This window comes from Thamnophis sirtalis, unplaced genomic scaffold (assembly GCF_051295495.1).
Source record: "Thamnophis sirtalis isolate CommonGarterSnake01/CBP01778 unplaced genomic scaffold, rThaSir2_p1.2 scaffold_5, whole genome shotgun sequence".
In the NCBI taxonomy this organism is placed as follows: domain Eukaryota; kingdom Metazoa; phylum Chordata; class Lepidosauria; order Squamata; family Natricidae; genus Thamnophis; species Thamnophis sirtalis.
The window spans coordinates 24,384,006-24,402,988 of NW_028261385.1; the positions used below are offsets into that span (position 1 = coordinate 24,384,006).

General features: G+C 40.7%; 1 protein-coding gene across 2 annotated transcripts; it reads left to right on the forward strand.

Annotated features, from left to right (window-relative positions):
- Positions 1-3,104: 3,104 nt before the first annotated feature.
- Positions 3,105-17,981, forward strand: NIM1K (NIM1 serine/threonine protein kinase). Of its 2 annotated transcripts, XM_087715468.1 has the most exons (4): positions 3,105-3,219; positions 11,600-12,563; positions 14,725-14,993; positions 16,593-17,981. In XM_087715468.1, exons 2-4 carry the CDS (start codon positions 12,275-12,277, stop codon positions 17,340-17,342), a joined length of 1,308 nt encoding a protein of 435 aa, XP_087571594.1. In that variant the 5' UTR covers positions 3,105-3,219; positions 11,600-12,274; the 3' UTR covers positions 17,343-17,981. The 2 variants fall into 2 exon arrangements, with proteins under 2 accessions (XP_087571594.1, XP_013921159.2); XM_014065684.2 differs by lacking the exon at positions 3,105-3,219 and having other exon boundaries at positions 10,680-12,563.
- Positions 17,982-18,983: the final 1,002 nt, after the last annotated feature.

The window sequence follows — 18,983 nt, forward strand, 5'->3', positions numbered from 1 at the left end:
TCTATTCAAAAGAAGGCTCCAAGGCTACGGTGCAGTCACCAGCAAATCCTTTCACTACAGAAGCACTGGTGTTTCTGACATGGAAACATCAGTACAGCGGCCACATTTTCTTGGAAAAAATAAAAGACAAACTTGAATAAGACAAATCTGAAAGAGGTTCATAAGGATAAAAAAAATGTTCCCATTCTTGGCTCAAGCCACCTTACAAAGTTGTTGTGGATAGGGCAACAATTAGGAGGTATGAGTATTAAGTAAGCTACCTTGGGTTGATCAAGTATACAGCTTTATAAAAAGACAGAATAAAAAATCTATCCATCATACTAGGTTATTCTCACAGGAGTGGGCAAGTTACAAAATTAAATGGTGATGAGTCAGGACTGCGGAGAACAGAAGAGGCACAAAAGAACTATTTCATGTAAATTGATTCCCATTCATACAAAGCTAAGCCTCCTGTTAATTAAGGTTTGTTGAATAAACCACAGTTAGCATCTTGAGGTCACGTCATCATTACAAGTTTCCAAGCCAAAACTTCTGACAATACGAATGGGAGAACCTGCATTTGCTTTAAAACCACATGATTCACTTAACGGCAGTGATTCACTTCAATGTGGCAAAAAGGACATAAAATCAGGTGGAACTTACTTAACAACCGCTTTGCTTAGCAGCAGGAACCAGAAATTGTGGTTGTAGGACAAGAGTGACCACTTACACTGCATCTCTGCCAATGTTTTTTTGCAGAATGTTAAGAATCAGCTTTGGTGGGAGCAGCCAGACGAGGCACCCCTGCCCTGCTCACGATACAGGACAGCTCCTCTTATGCTTTGGATTACTTTACTTTACTTACAATAAAACAATAGCAGAGTTGGAAGGGACCTTGGAGGTCTTCTAGTCCAACCCCCTGCCTAGGCAGGAAACCCTATACCATTTCAGACAAATGGCTATCCAACATCTTCTTAAAGACTTCCAGTGTTGGGGCACTCACAACTTCTGGAGGCAAGCTGTTCCACTGATTAATTGTTCTGTCAGGAAATTTCTCCTCAGTTCTAAGTTGCTTCTCTCCTTGATTAGTTTCCACCCATTGCTTCTTGTTCTACACTCAGGTGCCTTGGAAAATAGTTTGACTCCCTCTTCTTTGGGGCAACCCCTGAGATATTGGAACACTGCTATCATGTCTCCCCTAGTCCTTCTTTTCATTAAACTAAACATACCCAGTTCCTTCAACCATTCTTCATATGTTTTAGTCTCCAGTCCCCTAATCATCTTTGTTGCTCTTTTCTGCACTCTTTCTAGTCTCCACATCTTTTCTACATCGTGGCGACCAAAACTGAATGCAGTATTCCAAGTGTGGCCTTACCAAGGCATTATAAAGTGGTATTAACACTTCATGTGATCTTGAATCTATCCCTGTTTATGTAGCCTAGAACTGTGTTGGCTTTTTGGCAGCTGCTGCACACTGCTGGCTCATATTTAAATGGTTGTCCACTAGAACTCCAAGATCCCTCTCACAATTCCTACTATTGAGCAAGGTACCACCTATACTGTACCTGTGCATTTCATTTTTCTTGCCTAATTGTAGAACCTTACTCTCTTCACCATTGAATTTCATTTTATTAGATAGTGCCCAATGTTCACGTTTGTCAAGATCCTTCTGTATCTTAAGCCTATCTTCTGGAGTGTTGGCTATTCCTGGCAGCTTGGTGTCATCTGCAAATTTGATGAGTTCCCCATTTATTCCCTCATCCAAATCATTGATGAAGATGTTGAAGAGTACTGGGCCTAAAACAGAACCTTGGGGTACTCCACTGCATACCTCCCCCCGTGTAGATGCAGTTCCATTGAGGACTTTATTGTCATTGTACATATGTACGCAGTATACACATACAACGGAATTCACATAACACCCAGAGACCAGGCCCAACACACATAACAATCCCCAAACACACCCCTAACCACCAAAAATTCCCCACCCCTAAACCACCCAAGCATCCACACAACAGACCAAGTAGTGCTGTCCAATAGCTCACTGATGGTGACCCTTTAGTTCATTGTTGAGTGCAATTATAGCTCTGGGATAAAAGCTATTCAGAAGACGTGCGTTCCTAGTTTTAATTGTTCTGTGTCTTCTGCCAGAAGGCAACAGTCCAAACAGATTGTAGGCTGGATGGGAAGAATCTCTGAAAATGTTATGCAACTTCCTCAAACAGCGAGATGCGAAGATGTCATCCAGGGCTGGTAGCTGGAGCCCAGTGATATTCTGGGCAATTTTAATGGTTCTCTGTAGAGCTTTTTTGTCCACTGCAGAGCTGCTCCCAAACCATACAAGAATGCCCTATGTCAGGACACTCTCAATGGTGCTGCTAGTAGGACAGAAATAGATACTGAGATAGATTGATCTTCCTTACCATTCTCAGGAAGTACAGCCTCTTCTGTTTTACAAGTGAAGATTACAAGATCTCCATGAAGGCTATCACATCCCAACTCCGGACACCTTTGGTTGGAGAGGGGAAAAAAAATAGGTCGCCATTGGATCCCTGCCTGCTCCCTAGGGCAGTGTTTCTCAACCTTGGCAACTTGAAGATGTCCGGACTTCAACTCCCAGAATTCCCCAGCCAGCATTCGCTGGCTGGGGAATTCTGGGAGTTGAAGTCTGGACATCTTCAAGTTGCCAAGGTTGAGAAACACTGCCCTAGGGAACCAAAGTTAGCTGGTTGAAGAGGGGGGGGGGGTGTTGCAATTTTGCCTGCTTGATGACTCTGGAGGCTATTAACAGGCAGCCCGCTCTATGCATTTAAAATATATTTATATTTCTAACTAAATAGACTGGGCTCCCTGCTAATAACCTTCGGCGTCACAGGCAAGAACTGCAAGCGTCCCTCTCTTCAACCAGCTAACTTTGGTTCCCAAGGGAGCAGCAGGCAGGCATCGAATGGCGACCTAGGCAAAAACTGCAACCGTCTCCTTCTTCGACCAGCTGCCCGCTAATGCGCGGTGGTTCCACGTGGCCGGACGCCTCCCGACCTGAGGCGACCTCCTTTTCTTAGGCGCGACTCACAGAGCGTACACGAGAAGCTGTCGGGCGGCCGCCCAGCCCGGAGGCGACTTCTCTGAACTGCGGGCGGCGGGCGAGGCCGGTGCCGCTCTTCGCCTTCTTCTCCGGGCGGCTTTGTTCCTGGGTCAGCGAGGCAAGCGGGGACAGGGCGGCTCTTCGGAGGCGAGGAAGTAAGTTGGAGTTCATTCGGGCGCCTGGAAGGACTGAAGGGTCGGGGGTAGCCTCGGGTCCCTTCCCCGCCTTCGTTTCTTCTACCTGAATAGGAAATTATTATGTATTATTTTTATTTCTTGTTTATTCATTCTTCTTCTTCCATATGAATAAGAATTATGATTTATTCTAACGTATCACACAAGGATTGTGAAAAACTGCCCTGCAGGATGGGGAAGTGAAGCTTCCCAAGGCTTTTTTTTTTTTTGCCTTCCGTCTGATATCTTCAGCCAAAGGTGCTATAATTTATTATGCCTTCATATTTGGCATCAAAACAATAACCAGGAAACTATTCTTGGGAGTTAAGGCTCAATAGGGCGGTAACTGCTTTATTTGGCTTGGCTGGGCAACTAAGGATAATGCAGAGCTGCATCTTCCTAATATGTAAATATATACATGCATGTATGTGTCATCCTCACAACATGCGCAGGTACGCCTACAGGAAACATAGGAAGCTGCCTGTGGATGCATGTATTTTTTGGAAAGCTGAATTTTATTTTAACATCCTTGATCAAGTGTTAAGGGTTAGGGTTTTTCTTAACTAGGTCTGAAATTCTGTTACTGTAAAAAAATTTCTATTATTATTACAGTTCATTCTGAATCCAGGTTAATATAATTAGCAATGTTATTTTTCATGTGTAATATTAGTTTTAGATTAGATCCTGTGCAAAGTTTCTTTGTGAATGTAAAATTCCTCTAAATATTCATTATATTAATTCTTCTATACAAGAGGAATCCATATATGGAAACTTAAGTTCTGTGAACTTCACAGATGATGCTTTAAAATAGGTCCATAATTATTGCAAAAGACTATTGCATAAAAAGAAATATTTCCTTGAAAGGAAAAAAAATATTGGGGAAAGGAAATATCCGCAATGATGTTGTACTATGAACTACTGGAGACATAACTGTGCACTATCAATATTAGTAACTGTAAAGCAGAGAAATCTAGGCACAGTAGAATGTGGCATTGATAAACTGTACCCTTAATTGGGATTAAACAGCATGATTTTACAGTATTGTTATATGCCATTGGCATAGCATAATTTCATGCCACTAATCATCCAGTTAGACAAATGTCATTGGTGGAAGCATTATCAAACTTTTCAGGAAAGTTGTTCTCTCTGTTTCCTTCCCCTTCCTCCTCTGTGAGTGAGAAGCACAGTCCTGTTGCTTAGTGTGTGCATTTTGTGGTTTTGCTTGCATCACTTAAGGATGTATCTATTCTGCATGAAAGAAGGAGTTCTGTTCAGCAACTAGAATTGACTAGATCAGTCTTAAGGTCCAATAATGTCCAGACAGGTTGAGCTATCCATTCAGAAGAAATCGAGTTGGGGAAGACTGTCCTAGGTTATTGATTGACTGATTGATTAACTATGAGCCATCAAGTCATTGTTGATTCTTAGCAATCATATTCTCTCCCAGACTATCTAAAATTGGCCTTTTAGATCTCTCAGTGGTATCTTGGTTGTTCTCATAATCAGATCTCATCACTGCCCCAGTAGTGTCAGGTTAAAACATCTCCTGGATATTGGGTACATTTGCCTCATTTTGACTCTTTGACTGTTTTATAAAGGAAAGGACTCTCTTCATGAATGCTGTATGAATGGAAGGGTTTTGAATTTATTTCTTCAGGCTTGCTCCAAATGTATTCACAATCATTCACTTTGTCCTTGCTGTATGCCATAGTTCACATCAGGTGTAGAAAACCTGAATCCATCCACACGATGTACTGTAACTCCCTCTAGTAGTTTGTTGTCGTGTTGGCTTACTGTGGTTGAGGGTTTTTCAACTTCAGTAATTTTAAGACTGTGGACTTAAAAATCCCAGAATTCCCCATGCTAACTGGCTGATTCTGGAAGTCTGTAGTCCACATGTCTTAAAGATGTTGAGATTGAGAAAAACTGGCTTTGCAGACAGGAGTTATAATGGACAGCCCATCTCCTTAAAAAGATGGGTTTCTTTTGTTGTTCAGCTTCCTGAGATTTTTTAAAAAATCTACAGTATATAAAAAGCATTTATGAGGGTTCTCTGATAACCTATGATTGGCTATATTACATAAAAATAAATTTGTTCCAAGAGGTCTAATGAGGATGCATTTTTCTGTTTGTTGTCCTGACAACTATGACTCCACTGAGATGTTAATTAATTCAGAATAAGCTCATCAGTAGAAATTCAATTTCAGAATTAGCTCACCAGTAGAAAGAAATGGAAAATAATGTCTGAGCTCAATGGCCTGGGATTAACTAAAATGAACCCATTTCCAAAATACTGGGGTGCTGGATGCATTCCGAGGTCACATTGTTCTTAACTGAAGATGCTGGAAATAGTTGTTCATCATCAAGAAGAGTTAAGAGTTAGTATTGTATGGAAAATTCAAGTTTCTTGTTTCTTCTCCAACAGGGCTACCAAATCTCAGTTGCAAAAATCTGAGTGACCATTAGATGGCAGCAAAGAGTCAGAAAACTGTCTTTTTTTCTTTCTTTTTTTTAAAAAAAGATGCTGCTAACCAAATGGGCCCTTGAAAGAAAAGACTCCCCATTTGAGAACAATTGCCTGCAGTGGTGTACAAGATGTCCCAAAGATGCTTTTTCAAGAGGCAACTGGACTTTCTGGTTTTTCTTTGAAGATATTTCACTTCTCATCCAAGAAGCTTCTTCAACTCTGACTGGACAGTGGGGAATGGAAGAAGAACTATCCAGTCAGAGCCTGAAGAAGCTTCTTGGATGAGAAGTGAAACGTCTTGAAAGAAAAACCAGAAAGTCCAGTTGCCTCTTGAAAAAGCATCTTTGGGTCAACCATGACCTGGATGGCTGAGAATCTCCATAGATATTTAGGTGTACAAGATGGAATATTTATTTGAAGAGTTAGAATCTCTACCTCTTTTTCTTGAAGGACTAAGCAAAGTCACTGGGTTTAAGCAATCTTAAGACCCCTCAAGTGGGCAGAATTATTGTTACTCTGGTATAGCTGAATTTGTTACCTGACTGGGCTTTTAACATATTTTTACTGGTTCCACCTAAATGCGTTGTGAGAACAGGATGTCTGTGAACCCAACTTTTGATTTGGTGTACCTTATTCTTATCATAGTGAATTAAGATTTGGTGTGATATTCCAACTGGCTCAGTACATAATCCAGGAAAAATATTAAATCTGCAGTATCATCAGAATGGTTTTTTGCTCCTGTAAGTTTGCTTGCAATGTTCTCTTGCCATCTTACTCTTTACCATAACTGGAAAAATCAACTTATTCTTGGTATAAAAGCCCTGGTGGTGCAGGGGTTAGAGTGCAGTACTGCAGGCTACTTCTGCTGAACAACGGGTACCAGCAATTTGGCAGATCAAATCTCACCAGGTTCAAGGTTGACTCAACCTTCCATTCTTCCCAGGTCAGTAAAATGAGGACCCAGATTGTTGGGGGCAATAGGCCGATTCTGTAAACTGCTTAGAGTGGGCTGTAAAGCACTGTGAAGCTGTATATAAGTCTAAGTGCTATTGCTAAGTGCTATAGGTCTCTTCCTTCAAATATAGCTGCCAAAGCAACAAAAGAGTCAATTGATTGGATGCAATGAAAAATTCCACGGCTTCCAGATCTGTTGGTCACTCATAGAACTGTGGGAAAACGTGCACTGATGGTTTAAGGCAGGGCCCCAAACTCAAATTGTCATGCAGTTTATTAGATTATGTGATTTTCCAGAACTACATAGCCTGTGTTTCTCTTGCTGTTGTTTACAGTTGTTAATACTGTAAGCAGACCAACACTCTCACCCAGTCGGTAAAGCTTCTAAATTGCAAAATGAATGTAAACAAATACATTTGAAGGAGTTGCTGTGATTTGTGCAGGCTGGTATCGGGCGAAAGTTTAGGCAAATCCTGAATGGATTAGTGAGTGAAAGAAATGCCACAAGGAGTGTATGATCATGGATATAAAAATAGCTTTAGCTCTTTTGAATCTTGAGATCCAGAGTACAGTATTAGCTTGCAGACTCTCTTGGGCTTTAAATACTGGATAGTAATCTCAGAATTCCTACTGTAGTCTGGATTCTCAATGTGGAACATTTCCTTGGCATTCTGAAGGTAGAGGAGATTGCTTTTATGTGGGATCCTGGGGTCTGCACTGCTGAAATGTTGGGCTTTGATATATATGGGCAAGGTAGATTGGTGCTAATTGTAACCGACATGGACTAAGATGAGCATGGGTATGTGTCTGTGTATTCCGTGGAAATATATCTAGCAAAAATAATAGGGATTATCTTCCTTCCCTGCATGACCATCCAGTTAAAAGCTGCAAGAGCTTTTCTCTAATTCTAGTAGAAGAAGATTTCTCTATTCATACTACTGTAGTCTTGCATTTCAGGGAACTAAGTTTATAGATATCAGAAAGCAAACTCTTTTTCAAAGAAATATCCAGGGATAAACCAGAGACTAAATGCAATTCTCAGCTTTCATACTGTTTTTGGCTGTTATAGTAGGCACACAGCTGCAGCTGTAGTTTTTTGTAACAACAACGTCTGTTTTGCTGTCACCTAATTCTATTCGATGATACCCTGACTGCTCTTTAGAAGGCCAGATCCTGAAGATGAAACTCAAGTACTTTGGCCCCCTAATAAGAAGGAAGGACTCACCGGAGAAGAGCCTAATGCTGGGAATGATTGAGGGAAAAAGAAGAATGGAATGAATGCTTAGGTAATAGTTCAGTGTTAGGTGAGATATTGGATGGCTCATGGTTCTTTAATGTATTAATGGGTAAATGTAGAAGGAATGGTTCTTATGATATTAGAGATGTGACACTTGAGGATATGAATGTTCAGGTACTTTGGTATGCAGATATTATTGTACTGTTGGCTGGAAACCCAGATTACTTGCAGTAAAATGTTCCAAAGATTGTATGATGGAGCCGGCTGTATGGGTCTGGAAATTAATATAATAAAGAGCAAGATAATTGTGTTTGAAAAAGAAATGTAGTAAACAGTTTCAAGTTAGATTCAAATGGCAAAAGTTGAGTTGGTGTATACATTCTGCAGGTTGGTAGAATGTTTATTAAAGAAGGATAACTATTAAAATATGCAAACACTGGTAGAAAGTTAGTTTATTATGATAAAGGACAGTAAGGAAACATTGAAAAGAGTGAAAATGGCTATTATAAGAGATCCCCTCTTCCATTTCACCTGTGGTAGAGTAGTGGCAAAGGTACTTCAAAAAACAAATGAAAATGTGAACCAAGGAAAAGGTTAATTTAAAATATTTCCTATTCATTAGAACCCCACTTGGGGGGACTGTGTACTTTGTATTTCAAAGAGGTGGGAGAATGGTTGACTAGTGTGACCAAAGGAAAAAATACAAACACGAGAGGATCAGATGAGGAGGAGGTTGCAGCTGTGTGATTTTTTTTTTATGCCAAGCTGCTGCAGCTGCTTTTAGGAAAGGAACACAATACTTAATAAATCCATTTAAATAATTAGAGGCTGCATTATTTCATGTTTTTTATGCCTTGAAAACAAAGCAATAGCTCTTTTGAAGCCTAGCTTAAAATCAGATATTGATTAAACTCTACAACTGGAGTTCGATGTTACCCTGTTTCCTGGGATTTGATTCTTAAACATTATATTGAGTTTAAAACTTGTAAACCTTCGTAGGTGAAATATATGCATTAGAAGGGAGCAGGAAAGAAAATAGAACATTGAAAACTCTAAATCAGGGTTGTAAAATTCCCGGCCCATGGGCTGGATATTTCACATGCTGGCCACGCCCATGCCCAGTTTAGCGAAGGGGGGGGGGAAGTCCCGATACATCACGTGATGCTGCCAGGACGACACATGTTTTGACACTTCTGCACTAAACTAGTCAACTTGTTAATTTATATTATTATTATTACATAGTTAAAGCATCAGGCTAGAAACCAGGAGACTTGTGAATTCTAGTCCTGCTGTACGCACGAAGCCAATTGAGTGAACTTGAGTGAATCCCTCTTGGTCATCCCTAGGAAAGAAGCAATGGGAACTACTTCTGAAATCTGACCAAGAAAATTGCAAGGACTAGGCCAGGCAGTCTCCAGGAGTCAAAATTGACTTGAAGGTATGCACATACCCCAAAATTATTATTACAGCGTTTGCAAGACTCCTCTGAAGTGTTCCATAATCTAATGCCCTCTCTGCTGGCAAAGAAATATGGGAGTTGAAGGCCATCATGCCTATAAGATATCTTATGAGAAAGACATTGCCGCTTCATTTTTCACCTAAGGGACTGCTCTGAAATTCATGCTTCTTGAAAAGAGCACAGAAATCATTCCGCCAACAGTCGAAGTTAAATATACCCTACTGTAAATTACATCTCCTTGAGTTAAAAGCAATGAAAGTGATATAACTGCAGCAGGCTGGTTAAAGTCTTGCCAACTTCACCCAGAGATTAAAAGCTTGCCAAAGAAATATCATTAAAGTAGAAGGTTGGTAATTGCAATGCAAGTTACATCAAGGAATTTGTTTGAAATTGCTATTTTTCTTCAACTGCATTTTCACAGTGCTCACTTTATATAGTGATGGGTAGAAAACCTGTCCAGAAATTTGAGGTGCTTTAACAAAATAAGAGGCATTTTAAGATACAAAAGAACCAATATGATGTTAACTGTCTCCTTGGAGGCAAAGAGAGAATTATGAATCATGATGGTCATGTTCCTAAACTAGAATGGTACTATTTTTGTTTTGAACTGGGGAAAATGCATCTGTTCCAAAATATCCATTTTTCTAGTAGTATCCACAGCAAATTAAAGTGAGCTTAATTAAATAAAACTGTGCTAAAACACTTGGGATTTCTTAATACAACTTGAAAACAAAAGGAAAATAACAGAATTATTTATTTTTGTTTTTCATCCTGTAACAATGAACATTGGATTCATTCACTGCAACTAAGTTGACAGGAAATAACACTGCTATCATGTCTCCCCTGACCCTTCTCTTCAATAGACTAGCCATGCCCAGTTCCTGTAACTCTTCATTATATGTTTTAGCCTCCAGTCCGGGTCATGTGATTGCCATTTTCAACATTCCCAAACAGCTTCTAAAAAGTAAGATCAATTGTGGAAACTGGATTAGTTTAATGACTGTGTGATTTGATAAATGGGTGCGGCAAAAAGATAATAAAATTGGGTGTGATTCACTTAATGATCACCAAGAGAAGTTAACAATTTAGCAACAGAAGTTCCAGTTGTGGTTGTAAGTCAAGAGCAACCTATGACTCGTTCTTTATCTGTTGTTTGGGTTATTAGATTTAAATACTACTTGACTCCAGAATTACTCAGAGCAACTTATAATTAAAATCATCACCATTATCTGGGAAAAACCCATCTGTGGCCATACAAGACAATTCCATATACTACTGAAATAAAGCACACCCAAGAGCTTAGAGGAGGGCCACTTGATCATAGCCACTTGATCAGACTGAACCTGAATCTGTTCCTCCTCATCCAACTCACACAACTTTCAGACATAGGAATAGGATGGAGACAGCATCATTTGGCTAGATTGGGGTTGAAACATACAGCTTGAGTATCATCATTTTTTGATGATATCCAAGTTAAGCAGCAAGTGACTGCAGTCAGTGGCTTCATGTGAATGTTAAACAGAAAGGGAGAGAGCATTGTACCAGCGCCAGCCTACAAGTAACGGGTCAGAATGCACCATCTCTCTTTTTATCAACACTGTTTGCGCAGTGTTGGTAAAAAGCATTCAGTGGTAACACTTGGGTAAACAGTACGTAATTAGAAGAGTGTGAACAGATGCCCTACAGGCCTGCAAGAGAGCCCAGTGCATCTCTAGTGGTTAAGGCACTGGCTAGAAACCAGGAGACTGATTTCTAGTCCTGCTCTAGGCACAAAGCCAGCTGAGTCACCTTAGGCAGGTCATTTTCTGTCATCCCCAGAAAGGAGGAAATTGCAAACTGCTTCTGAAATCTGGCCAATGAAACAGCTGGGACTTGTCCAGGCAATTGCCAGGAGTCAAAACTAACCTGAAGGTGTGTGTTACACATACACGCAGAGGCCTGCACGACAAATGAGGCAAGACTTGCTAGGATTGCATTTATTTATGATTATTTGCATCCCAGAGATGGTTTGAGATGGGTGTCTATGCAAATGGATAATAAACTAAAATAAATGAATGACTAAATAAATAGCATCTCTTTCCATTTAGGAAGGCATGCAGCTGGCAATATTTGGAGAAGTGGGAATATGAAAGCAAGCCATCTTCTAAACCGAAGATGGTTGAAATGACAGCCCTTTCGTTGACATTTCACTGATCTTTCACGTGACTTCATTGGTAAAATACATTTTGTTTTCTCTTTCCCTCAGCCTCTTGTGCGCTTAAAGTCTTCCTAGCATCCTCTGGTGTCACCCCTTTTCCCTGCAGCTACAACGGAAGGAACACAAGTGACATCATGACAGCAGAACTTTGCAAGAGTGCCCAAGCCTTTCCAGGTTGGAGCAGAAACATGGCTGACCAAAGGGTATAATAATGAATATCGCAACAGTTCAGTTCTTGGGCTGAGATCTGAATCAGAAGAAGAAGAAGAACCTCCACTCATCTCCCCTCTTTGACGTGATCAGCTATTCTAAGGGATCAGAATGTATACAGAATCATCAGCTCTGGATTTGTGTGAATGGTTAGAATCTTGAAACCCGAGTCCTCAGAAGTATTAAATTGGGTGCTGCACCACCATTCCCTGCTTAGGAGTTAATGAATTTGTAGCTTTGATTGCAAATCTTTCACTAAACCTGCATATCATAAGCACTACCATCTTCCTTGGCAGTTAAAAATGGCTAATGAACATTAGAGGAAATTAATCCACTTTAACTATCGACTTTAATTGGAAGAAACTTGCCATCTCTGGCTACCCCAGAAATTCCATATACTCAATACTGAACTAATCTTGAACTCATGGCTGCTTCTACAATTGCAGGTTCCTTTTTAAGGTTTCCCTGGAATCAATTTATTATATCCCATGGATATGTGTCTTTCTATGGACCATGAGTATGGTTCACTGCAATGGAGATCCAGGGAGCCACAGTAATGTTAGGGGGAATCATGAAGATAATGGAGAGAACAATGCTAATGAAGTTTTGAACACAGAAACACATCCAGGCAATCAACACCAACTGACCCCGTTTGAGAAACTTATACTAGATATGTCCCAGAGTGAAAAAATAGTAAAAGAATTAACTCTGGGAAAGAGGATTGGGTTTTACAGCATCAGAGGTAAAATTGGAAGTGGGAACTTCTCCCAAGTGAAACTTGGAATACACACTCTGACAAAAGGTAAGAACAATTCAGTGAATGGAATTTGAATTATGGAGGGTTCATGTAGGCCAAAGAGAAGACGCGAAACAATGTTGTTTGAAAAAGTCCTGTGTTATATGTGTCTCCCATATATTGGGAGTACATATACTCCCATATATACAGTACAGAAAAGATGTGTCTGTTCTGACCTAGGCTTCCCAAAAGCACGAAGCCGACTCCTCGTCCCAATAAAACCCCTTTAATTTAGTTTAAAGTGAATTCCTCTCCAGCAAAATCAAGGCAACAGTCTTTCAAGAGATTTCACAACTACAGACCTTTATCAGGCTTGGAGAATTGCCAGGCCAATATCTTCCAAATGCCACTCTAGAAAGACAATACTTGGCAAGAATTCAGGAGCAGATCTTCACCCTAATGAATTGAACTAATTGTCTCCTGCAAACTCAACTCCCCTTTCGCTCCTTTTTATTCCCTATGGGAGGGGCCATTCACCGTCCACTTGTGGCTTTACTCCTGAGTTGACCCTTTGTTCCTTAGCTGTTCCCTTCTCCTGGCAGCTCTGCGCATGCACACATTGAGAACAGGCCCCTGCTGTTGTTCTGCCCCATTGATGTCTGACTCTGAAGGCAGCTGATAACTGTCAGACAGCCCTGGCCCCTGACTCGTCAGAGCCTTCCCCAGACACCAAGACTGGCCCATGTTCCTCCCCAGCCTCTTCACTGTCTTGAGTCTGCTACCAGCTCCACTGGCTGATGGCAGGCCACAACAATGTCCTGAAAGCAGCAATTCAGGCTAAATCATCCCAATTAATGCAAAGGCTGAAAGATTAACATATTTATTGACTGGTTTTTAAACATATTTTGTGCATACTTTGTGCACTTTTGTGCAGGTGCAGTGGTTAGAGTGCAATACTGCAGGCTAGTTCTGCTGATTGCCAGAAGTTTGGCAGTTCAAGTCCCACTGGCTCAAGGTTGACTCAGCCTTCCACCCTTCCAAGATTGGTAAAATGAGGACCCAGATTGTTGGCGGCAATATGCTGACTCTGTAAACTGCTTAGAGAGGCCTGTAAAAGCACTGTGAAGCGATATATAAGTCTAAGTGCTATTGCTATTGCTATGAAGCTCTGGTGCTGGATCATGGAATTTCATGTAAGGCAAAGAAATAGTGAATGTTCTTTCATTTACAAGTTTGCAAAGTCTTTATTAACTGGTAGCTTACATTGCAATTTTCAGGAGCATTTCAAGAGAATCAATAATTCCAGCTGAACTGAAACATGGGAATAACTTGTAAAGGCAGCCCAAAGTGTGTGTTTTTCTTTTGCCCTATGCCTAACGCAGAAAAATTGGGTAAATCAAGTATATTTAGATTTTTTTTAAAAAAGACTTTAGGATAACTTTATTGTCACCTTGAATGTACATTAATCAACATGCATTAAAATGAAATTTTGTTGCATACAGCTCTCAAAGGGTCACCACTTCCAATATACATTACATAAACATGACAAAATAAATATAAAGTTATGCATATACCCACATATATTAAGAGAAACAACACAGTCTAGTTCAGATGTATACAAGTACATGGTGAGAAAAACAAATCTTGCGAGTTTACCAGGCAGGTGGCATAGGGAACAAAGCTGTTGCAGAATCTGGTAATCCTGCTAGAAATACTTCCAATGATAGATTTTTCTGTTACACAAGCAGGCTTGGATGTTCATGCTGGAGGACTAAATTAGGTTCAAAAGTCTTTGTAATCTCCACTACTAATCTTTGGATATGATAATCATAAGCCCCAAATAGCCAAGTATATCCAAATGATCAACGGAGATACCAGTCACATGTCAAGCTTAGTTGCAAAGCATCAGCAATCTGAGGATTGTGCACAAATTGATCTACTCAGGTTACCTATTCAATTTTTCTATTTTTTTTCCTTTCTAAGTGGCAAGACTTACTTCACTTGGGGAGTCAAGATCTTCTTTAAAAGCTGATAATTGTGTAAAATAATGCGTTCAGGTTCATGTGAAGTTGATTTAAATTGGATTGTGGTAAAGACCTTTGAACGAATAATTTATCATCTCAGCAGGACAGAATTCTTCTCAATTTGTTATCCTTGAATAATGTTTTGTACTATTTTTCTTAGCCTTGTTGCCTAACAATGTGAACCTCAAAATGATATTTTCCAGAAAAAGTAGCCATTAAGATCCTGGATAAAAGTAAATTAGACTACAATACCAAGAAGCTCCTCTCTTCTGAGATTTCTAGCATGGAGAAGCTGCACCATCCAAACATTATCAGGCTTTATGAGGTCATGGAGACCTTCTCCAAACTGTACCTGGTCATGGAGTATGCTAATGGAGGAGAGCTTTTTGCTAAAATCATCATAGATGGGAAGTTATCGGAAGAAAAAAGCAAGCACGTTTTTGCTCAGATTGTGTCGGCCGTTAAACACCTGGTGAGTCCTTTCTGTCTGGGGTTGATGAGTATGGTACAGTGGTGGGATTCAAAAAGTGTTACTATTCGGTTCTGTGGGCGTGGCTTGGTGGGCATGGCAGGGGAAGGATAATGTAAAAGCTCCATTCCCTCCCCACTCCAGGGGAAGGATACTGCAAAATCCTCATTTCCTCCTGATCAGCTGGGACTCAGGAAGCAGAGAATAGATGGGGGCGGGGCCAGTCAGAGGTGGTATTTACCGGTTCTCTGAACTACTCAAGATTTCTGCTACTGGCTCTCCAGAACTGGTCAGAACCTGCTGAATACCACCTCTGGAGTGGTAGCTCAGTAGCTGCTGAAAACTAAATTAACTGTTAGAAAAATAGTAATTGCGATTGAAGGCCAGGTATTGTAGTTCTCTGCCTTTCAATCTACTCTTTGAGGACAAGAGATTTTTTTTAGACTCTGCATGTCAAAGTTGTGCATGAAAAGGAAGTACATAGGGCACCACAATTTCTTCTGTTTAATTATTATAGCTAGATGGAATCTATTGTTTTATATAGTAGCAGCAATTCATGTTTTTTTTTGAACACTATCATCTTCCCTGAATTTGTTAATTCCAAGTTACAGCCTGCTCCTCAGTTTGAGAGTTCCCAGAGCAAGTAACAAACCCATATAGGCTACCTACTGCCCTAAGTTGTGACAAACACATTTTCTTTACCTCTTGCTCATACTACTGGCTTCTCTTGCAAGTTTCTCCTAATTGAAGGAGTTGCAAATCAGGGTGTGGCTTCCAAATTCAAGGAAGAAGACAAGGGACATGAGTGGTACCGACAGCCGTGTATTCAATGCTAAGCCATATGATTAAGGCAAGGGGACAGAAGTCTACTAGGTGTGGTCTAAGATACCCAGTTACATTCCTCAAAGTGACCAAACCATCTCTGCCTACCTCTTGAATGTTGCTTCTCTCCATACTGTTTCTCAGCTGATTCCTCCCGTCCTTTTGTTAACCTCATCCCTTTGAACATCCACTCGCTTGCATCCAATACTGCAGCATGCTCAGTACTCTCTAATTCTTCATAGCCCCCATTGCTCTGCCTGCCAGCTCCACCTGCTGTGGGTTTCTTCAGCTGCTATTTCCTTCGCCTCTTCATATATTCCTAAACCATCTCAATCTGCCTTCACTCAGACTATGTGGCCAGAACTGATCGCATTGTTCAGTGTTTCCCAGCCTGTCTTCCATTTTCCTATATTGCTTATAGAATCATAGACTTGTACACTTTGGAAAGGACTTTGGAGGTCCCCACTCACAGCTGAAATTCTCAGATCATTCCAGACAAGTGGTTATTCGATCTTGAAAAAGCCCAGGAGAAAATGGAAGGAAAAGATTGCAATATCCTTAAGGAAGCTTGTAAAACAGTCCTCCTGATAATTTTGCACAGAATTCTTAACACGCTTTATTATTTCTCGCATCTCTGCCTTAATGCTTTTATTAAAAATTCTAAATTTGCATTTTTAGCACAGATAGAGTTTAAAACCCTAAAAAATGAATGAGTTTCCATATTGCACCATCTGCATTGGCTTTTTGCTTATATCTATACTTTTAAATTCTACTCTGCAGCATGAGAACAACATAATTCACCGGGACCTGAAAGCCGAAAACATCTTTTACGCCAGTAACACGTGTGTGAAGGTGGGAGATTTTGGATTCAGCACAGTAAGTCAAAAAGAGGAACCCTTGAACACCTTCTGTGGTTCTCCTCCTTATGCCGCCCCGGAACTTTTCAGAGATGAAAATTACATTGGGGTTTATGTGGATATCTGGGCCCTAGGAATCCTGCTGTATTTTATGACCACGGGGTTCATGCCATTCCAAGCAGACACGGTGGCCAAGCTAAAAAAGTACATTCTTGGTGGGATATATAGTGTGCCACCATTCCTGTCTGAACCTTGCCAGAGACTGATTTGGGCGATCCTACAACCAGTTCCGTCAGAACGCTGGTCCATCGACAAAATTATGAACAGTGAATGGATGAATGGTGTGCAGTATCCCAAACCCTTGGAACCCTTTAAGTTGGATCCCAGGTTTTTGTCAGAGGACAAAACTCTTCAGAAGGAAGAGGCTGAGGTAAAAATCATTTTGAACCATTTGGGAATCACAGAAAAGCACATTCAGAATAACCACGGGACAGATTACTACACCTCAGTAACTGGGACTTACAGAATTGTTCTTCACCGAGTGCAGAGAAAACGGGCCATGGAAATTGTCCCTCTCGTCAGCCAACCTGAACTCAAGAAAGAAAGGTCAAAGAAAAATCTGTGTCCCTATCAGGGCCACAAATATTCATCAAAACTCTGTTTGATTTTATAAAGCACCTTCCTCGATTAGTCTGACACAACATATTTCTTTTTAGAATTTTATCCCACCTTTATTACTTTATAAGTAACTCATGGCAGCGAATATGTGCAATACTCCGTCTTTCCCCTACAACTCCTCTTTGAGGTGGGTTGGGCAAAGGGAGAATGACTTTTTGGAGTCCTTTTGTTTGGTAGCAGTGAAGTCCTTGCCCTGAGCATTTTTGTGATTTTGAAAAATTAAAAAGGATGCCTTAAAGCTCCTAATGTATGGTTTCCATTCCCAAAACGTAATGCCAAAGCCTATGCATTCTGTGATTTAATTCTTTTTGTAGGCTATTTTAGACTTCAAAATCTGTCTGAGGAGAAGATAAAACTCCGTTTTTGGAGTTTCTGCTGCATAGAACTGTGTTGCATTTGTTGGGATAGATGCAGGCATCAGCTGGTTAATGTCCTAAATAAACACAACATTTGCTTTCCTCCCACCACATTTATTAATGTAGGACGGTAATTCTCAACTTTTCATGTCTTATCGCACTGCTAAGAAAACAAACCAGTCATTTTAAAAAGCCACTTTTTCTGACATGCCTATTATTTTATTAGTATCATTGTTGACCAACTGCTATAATTGTAAAATAAATTGCTTTTTTTGTTATCTTGACTTTATTACTTTTATAAGCAATTCAAGGCAGCAAACATATCATTCTCCTTCTACAACAATCCTGTGAGGTGGCTTAGACTGAGACTGTCCCAGTCACCCAGCCAGCAACTTTCAGCTTACTAGCTTAACTATTACACCAAACTGTGTCTCAAAGAAGAGCCAGTTGGGAGCTAAAATCCCATTTGCCATGATGGGACAAGTCTTTCCTTAACATCCAGATAATGAATGGCAAGAGAAATTGAAGCACTATTCGGCATAAATCCTAACAATAACATTAAAAATAGTCTTCAATTTACAACCTTCTGCTAAGTGACCATTCAAAATTACAATGGCAATGAGAAAAATAATTTATGCTTGCTCTTTGCCCTTATAATTGCAGCATCCTAACAGTTACATGATCAACATTTGGGTATTTGGCAGCCAGTATGTATTTATGACACTGCAGCATCCCTGGGTTATGTGATCTCCATTTGTGACTTTCCCAGACTGCTTGACAAGCAAAATCAATAAGAGAAGCCAGATTAGCTCAACAACCATGTGATTAACTTAACAACTGCAGTAATTGTTGCAAAACAATGTCTCAAATGAGTTTGCTTAGCATTGGAAGTTTTGATCCCAAGTGTCGTTATGTCAAGGATTACCTGTACACCAGGGGTGGGTTGCTAATCCCGTTCCAACCGGTTCGGTTGGAATGGGGCCTGCCGCGTCCTCATGCACGCGCGCAGTTCACGCATGCGTCTTAGTGCCTGTGCGATGCTCCAGCTGCTCGCGGAGATTCACGCAGGCGCTGTATGTGTCATCCAGCTGCTCGCGGAGAATCACACAGCCGCTGTATGTGTCATGCGCCTGCGTGGAAGCGCAGAAACCTTCAAAGACCGGTAAGGAGCGCGGGCGGGCGGGTGGGCCCTTCGCCGTTCCCGGAAGTTACTTACTTCCGGGTTCGCCGACCAACCGGTTCGCGGGGACCGCCACGAACCGGTTGAAACCCACCCCTGC

Coding starts and splice junctions, on each gene's coding strand:
- NIM1K (XM_087715468.1), top strand. CDS start 12,275: ATGAGTATGGTTCACTGCAATGGAGATCCAGGGAGCCACAGTAATGTT. Junction 12,564..14,724: donor AATACACACTCTGACAAAAG/GTAAGAACAATT, acceptor GATATTTTCCAG/AAAAAGTAGCCATTAAGATC. Junction 14,994..16,592: donor TGTCGGCCGTTAAACACCTG/GTGAGTCCTTTC, acceptor TCTACTCTGCAG/CATGAGAACAACATAATTCA.